Below are 6145 nucleotides of genomic sequence, written 5' to 3'. Positions count from 1 at the left end.
AAAAAGATGACATATTAAGCCAAGAAAATAAAAAAATTGAAATCATATGGTATCATAGCCCTACCTTGATATCATTGTACCATGCAGTCACGGTTCATTAAGAAAGGTTGCTCAACTTTAAAGAAACTAGAAAATTTCAACTCTGTGCTGGAGTCTTATAGTGTCAAATAGACATTTAAATATGCAGCAGTTGGTTTTGTTTATTTTATTTTTATAACCAAATTCTTATATTGGGAAAAACCCGTGAAACAAGAATGAAAATTTTGGGATTTTCCACAAGATTGAATCTAATATAGTAGGACAATACAGATTTATTTTAAAATTGTACAATGAAGTGCCCATTAACGTCGAAAATATGCTTTAATTTGAAATAAATTCAGAATTTGAAATAAATTCAAAATTTATTCAAAACAATAAACACACATACACAAAATGGGTATATGTTTTGAAAGAATATGGGCACCAAAAGAAAAAAAATTGTATATAGGGGGTGGCTTTGTTCTACCTTCGGTAATTGTGCCATGCCAGCTTTTCCGGAGAATATATTTTTTCCTTTTGTGATGAAAAATAATTTAATTGTATTATGAATACGGTATTGTGCCAATTCGTGTTGGTATTTATTGTTTGATAAAAAAGCAAAGAACAGTGTTGGCTTGTTTCTCGGGATACCATAGTTTTTTGTTGTTGCAAAATGGTGAGACTTAATCCCTTTATTGTTGTTTTTATAAAAGCAACGTTGGTTTATTAGTGGAGAACGATGGTAATGTTTACCAGGGGGTAAGGCAAGGAATGACTAGGTTTCGGAAAGATCCACCAGTCGTCATAAGTTCCATTGTTTTTTGTCTGGGATATTCTCCCCAGAAGTTATTTTAAAAATAACTTCTATGACAAAAAAACCTTTTTGCCCAAGTGACAAGATCGTAAGCTTAATACAGTATTTTTTGCTTACCTGCACAATCAAAAATTGCACGACATCTTGTACAGCAATGCCCAAAATGCAGGTAGCTTCATTGCATTTATCTGCACAATGAAGCAGGTATCTTTAATTTTACTTACGTGCACAAAAAGTGCAGTTATCTTTAATTTTCTATTCGTGCACAACAAAGCAGCAGCAGAATAACCATCTTTTAGTGTGGGAGAGGAAGCGAGAATATGTTTTTAATGCATGCTCTTTTCTTGTGTTGTTATTGTTTCTGCGAATACAAAAACAAAAACGAAGTGGTAGTTTTTATTGTCTTTTTTGAGTTTTCAAAAAATTTTCTTGTGCAGATAAATACAACTTTTGTAACCAAATTAAAGAAAAAAATTACCAAATTTTCGAGGCAGGAATGTCCAATGTGCAGCTAACGATTGGGCACTTAAATACAATTCAAATAAAGGGATTCAGAAAAAAATGGCATAAAAAAGGTTTTTTGGTCTGCAAAGGCTAATGCGCAGCTAATGTTGATGCAGGTAAATAGAAACCACTGTAGAAGAGGAACCAAAGAACTGCATAAAACATGGTAGAAAACATGGTACAATGAAGAGAAGGTAGGTCAACTTTGAAAAAATTGCAAGTATAGGGTCTACCTGTTTGGCTTGTAATGTCAGAATTACTATCAAAACAATAAAAAAGCAAACAACTTGTTGCATTGATTTTGAATAAATAATTTAAAACCGCGAAAACTGAATGAATGGTCAAAATTTCTTTTCAATATCATGTTCTATATATCTCTTATGGTTTATTTCGCGACAAAAACTGTAGATTTTGTCGATGCATTCGTTGCAATAAGCATTTTGAAAACACCCGAATTTGAATATTTTCTGAACAATTTTTTATTATGAAAAGAAGACACACACATAAGCAAATGAAGTTGACATATTAAGCCAGAAAAATAAAAAAATTTAAATCATATGGTAGTTCTGCCCTACCTTGAATTCATTGTACCATGGTAGAAAAATACAGGTAGATGGGAACATTGATATGTCGAAAAATTTTAATTTTTTTCAAATATAAGTAGATTTCTATATGTTTTCTTATACGACGTCATTCGGAGGATATTATAATACACGTGTTTCAACAATTTTTATAAATTTAAATAATTTTTCATTCCACATTTTCAATTCCAACTTTGGTTTGACAGTTCATTGTCTCAGCAGCTGTGTCGATGCGTCTACCTATATTCTTCTACCATGGCATAAAACTAAAATTCGTTTGGAAAATCTTCTAAATCTTTCAACCGCACGTAAATTGCGTTTTACCAATATTTAACGGTTTGGATCATATTTTTTAAAAGAATTCCAATTAATTTCGGCAAATATGGCGATTTATAATGCATTTATTAGAATAGACATTTTCAACTATACCTATACCAAAAAAAAGTTTCACCACCATTGATGTTGGCGTTGTTTTATAAAATATAACAATGCTTTTTCTATTATCGGGAAAATTTTTCTAAATTGCACTAACGTGAAATTAAGAAGGAAACGTCATATCAAATAAGTATATCCATCTCTGCATTTTCTGTAATTTACCTTTTCAAATTTCACTGCATATAAAACAGGTTCCCATGATTTGTGTATGTATAATGGATTTACAAGTATACATTTTGACAATAAGACGTTGTCAAATGAATGATTTTGAAAAAATTGTAAACATATCATTGCATGACATTACCTAATTCATTCTACCATGATATATGCTATATAAAGCGTACATACGCAGTTTGGCATCTTGGATGGGCATTTTAATGTCAAATTATAAAGGAAAACGATAAAACCGAAAGAATTTATGTGCGGCTCTGGCAACCTTTTATGATATATCACAAAATATGTCATGCGAAGACTTCAAGCTGGTTATGTACTCTCACCTTAAATCATAGGTATTGAAATATTTTGCCCTAATTTTTTTTTTTCAAACATTTCTGTATTTATGTCAAAACTGTCATTTTACCTTCGACTCATACTTATTGCTATCAAATGCTAAAATATGAATTTGTATTTCCTTTGTCTATTTTACATTCTATAACAAATATTTTTATTTTATTATATTATTATTTTATCAATGAATTTTTGCGGCAAATTTTATTTTTATTGTTTAAAGCTGATATCAGTTGATATGGGTTTTACATATGTGCTGTCACTTTTATTATCCGTGTGTATGTCAAAATTGCCATTTTACGTATGACTCGTAATTCTTGTTTTCACACACTTGCGTATGTTTATTACTTTTGGTTACACTGTGATTATATTGTATTTTCTAAAAAATGATAATACTTAATGGATGATTTTTGCCCCAAATTTAATATATTTTCACACAATAAACATTATCTTGTCCAATTTTTATTACATAGGAAGCATGCTCCCATCTCTAATTTTTGTATATACAATGCATTTATAGATATACATTTTGACAATGAGATGTTGTCAAATAGATAATTTTGAAAAAAGAATATGAATATATGATTACATGACTACCAATTTATTTATATCATGTCCGATAGCTTGCAATATCTTATTATTGTACCATGTTACCAAAAAAGACAAATTAAATTATGGCCGAATTTGAACTAGGCTACCCTAAATGTTGTTGTCAACAAAAGTGTCAGAAAATCACTAATATTGGCAACACTCTGTCGTGTCCCAGAAATATGAGTCCGACGCCGTCAAAATCCAAAATAAATGAAAACATCAAACAATAACATAAGAGACATATAAAATTTTACAAAGCGGAATGCAAAATAATTGAAAGGAAAACATCCTGTGACAGTACTCTTTAATCAACAATACGTAAGCAACATAAAACTCGATAACAACACCGTAAATATGGAACCTTCAGCCTGCGAAGGTTAGTACGGGTGAATATGAACTTTGGTTTATACATGCAATAAAACATTTCATTTCCTTTTAAGATTTGAAAGCATTCGAAAGGCGACTCACGGAAGTTGTGTCCTCCTACCGTCCATCAACTGTTCGTTGGCGAAGTAAGTGAAGCAATTGTTTTGTTAAAATGTTAATTACAATCTTCTTCTGTCACTGCAGTTGTTTTAGCCGTAATATCATTATGCACTGCGATTGGTGCTTGGTATTGGTTGCGAGATCCAAGAACTTCAGTCGTTCCTCTTACAGAATCACTTCTTATTCATCCAGTATTTACTTTTGCAACGTTAACCTTACGTATGTATAGTTCAAGGAATGTTATTTTAATTATTCATTATGTTTAACCTGTCTTTATATAGTGGTGTTATTTGTTTTTGGAATACATAAACTGGTCATCGCTCCACAAATTATAACTTCACGTATGCGAAGTGTGCTTGGTGATTTTAATATGAGCTGTGACGATACAGGAAAACTTATATTAAAGCCTCGGCCGAATAACAATTGATGTCATTGGTCACCAACGGACAACGCATGCTATTATGTTTGGTTACTCACAATGGGATTAAATGATAAAAGATCATTCATTTATTGCCCTTACCTGTAATTATAATACGAATATAGGTAGTTCATTTTATTACTGATGTGTGCTTGTGATCGATAGTTCACAAAATGAGAATAAAATGGAGGAAAAAACATTAAATTATGCTTATAAATTAAATTCAAATATTTCATTTTTATTTTTTATTTGTAACAAAATGCAGTCTTTGTGAATGTATCCGTTCTCCTGGTAGACACTGTCCAAAACAGGTATAGTGTGGTATTTTAAGTATCTAAATAAAATTCTAGTGTGTTTTCGTACGAAAAAGCTTGCAAAATTGTTTTAATATATAAAGGAAAAATTGCAATCTTAAGTTCATCCGCGTCAAACTTTATACACCCTCTACCATGTGAAAACTTAAGTCGATTTTAAATAGTTGATCTGTTTTGTTAAAAATTGTCTACAATCTTAATCCTCCCTAAGAATTATTATGTAGACATTTTCTACTCCCAATCCTGGAAAGTATGACCAGCACTTTAAAAACATTTAAAATCGACCGTTACCAATTTAAAGCTTATGTCAAGGAAAAATATTTAAGACTTTTGACACGAGCTCAAGTGTAGCTTGCTGGACCAAATCTTTAAAAAGCCGTAAACAGAACCCATAGGACGAAAATGACAACAAAGTTTTTACCATGTTAATTTCATGTATAAAATATAATAAAATGTTGCAACAGGTCTACTTCATTCGTTTTTTCGAGCTTCAGCCACTTGTATTCCTGTGAATTCTTCGTTAAATACTAAATGAGCTATGCCAAATTTTTTGCACCAGTGATTGAACAACATTTTAGCATCAAACCTTTCGGACATATATTGAACAACGCACGGTATAATCATGATAGAACTGAGCATGGTACAATGAATACAAGGTAGGCTAACTTTGAAAAAATTGCATCTATAGAGGTCTACCTGTTTGGCTTGTAATGTCAAAATTACTATCAAAACAATAAAAAAGCAAACAACTTGTTGCATTGATTTTGAATAAATAATTTAAAACCGCGAAAACTGAATGAAAGGTCAAAATTTCTTTTCAAAATCATGTTCTATATATCTCTTATGGTTTATTTCGCGACAAAAACTGTAGATTTTGTCGATGCATTCGTTGAAATAAGCATTTTGAAAACACCCGAATTTGAATATTTTCTGAACATTTTTTTATTATTGAAAAGAAGACACACATAAGCAAATGAAGTTGACATATTAAGCCAGAAAAATAAAAAAATTTAAATCATATGGTAGTTCTGCCCTACCATGGTACAATGAATTCAAGGTAGGGCAGAACTATCATATGATTTCAATTTTTTATTTTTCTGGCTTAATATGTCAACTTCATTTGTTTATGTGTGCGTATTCTTTTCAATAATAAAAAAATGTTCAGAAAATATTCAAATTCTGGTGTTTTCGCAATGCTTATTGCAACGTATGCATCGACAAAGTCTTCAGTTTTTGTCGCGAAATAAACTATAAGAGATATATAGAACATGATTTTGAAAAGAATTTTGACCTTTCATTCAGTTTTCGCGGTTTTAAATTATTTATTCAAATCAATGCAACAAGTTTTTTGTTTTTTTATTGTTTTGATAGTGATTCTGACATTACAAGCCAAACAGGTAGACCTCTATACTTGCAATATGTCAAAGTTAGCCTACCTTCTCTTCATTGTACCATGTGCCCTACCTTGAATTCATTG

At 30.9% G+C, this 6145-nt stretch overlaps 1 protein-coding gene across 1 annotated transcript; it reads left to right on the top strand.

The window, feature by feature from the left end:
• Window positions 1-3592: 3592 nt before the first annotated feature.
• On the top strand, window positions 3593-4576 carry LOC101887907 (nuclear envelope phosphatase-regulatory subunit 1 homolog). The gene is made up of 4 exons (XM_005184649.4): window positions 3593-3826; window positions 3891-3962; window positions 4021-4155; window positions 4218-4576. The coding sequence occupies exons 1-4, from the start codon at window positions 3805-3807 to the stop codon at window positions 4361-4363; spliced, it is 375 nt and encodes a 124-aa protein (XP_005184706.1). The 5' UTR covers window positions 3593-3804; the 3' UTR covers window positions 4364-4576.
• The last annotated feature ends 1569 nt before the right edge of the window (window positions 4577-6145 follow it).

The sequence above is a fragment of the Musca domestica genome, unplaced genomic scaffold (genome assembly GCF_030504385.1).
Source record: "Musca domestica strain aabys unplaced genomic scaffold, Musca_domestica.polishedcontigs.V.1.1 183, whole genome shotgun sequence".
Classification (NCBI taxonomy): domain Eukaryota; kingdom Metazoa; phylum Arthropoda; class Insecta; order Diptera; family Muscidae; genus Musca; species Musca domestica.
Note: the sequence above shows the minus strand (reverse complement) of the source record. Positions and strands in the feature narration are given on the sequence as shown.

Coding starts and splice junctions, on each gene's coding strand:
- LOC101887907 (XM_005184649.4), top strand. CDS start 3,805: ATGGAACCTTCAGCCTGCGAAG. Junction 3,827..3,890: donor GGAACCTTCAGCCTGCGAAG/GTTAGTACGGGT, acceptor TTTCCTTTTAAG/ATTTGAAAGCATTCGAAAGG. Junction 3,963..4,020: donor ATCAACTGTTCGTTGGCGAA/GTAAGTGAAGCA, acceptor CTGTCACTGCAG/TTGTTTTAGCCGTAATATCA.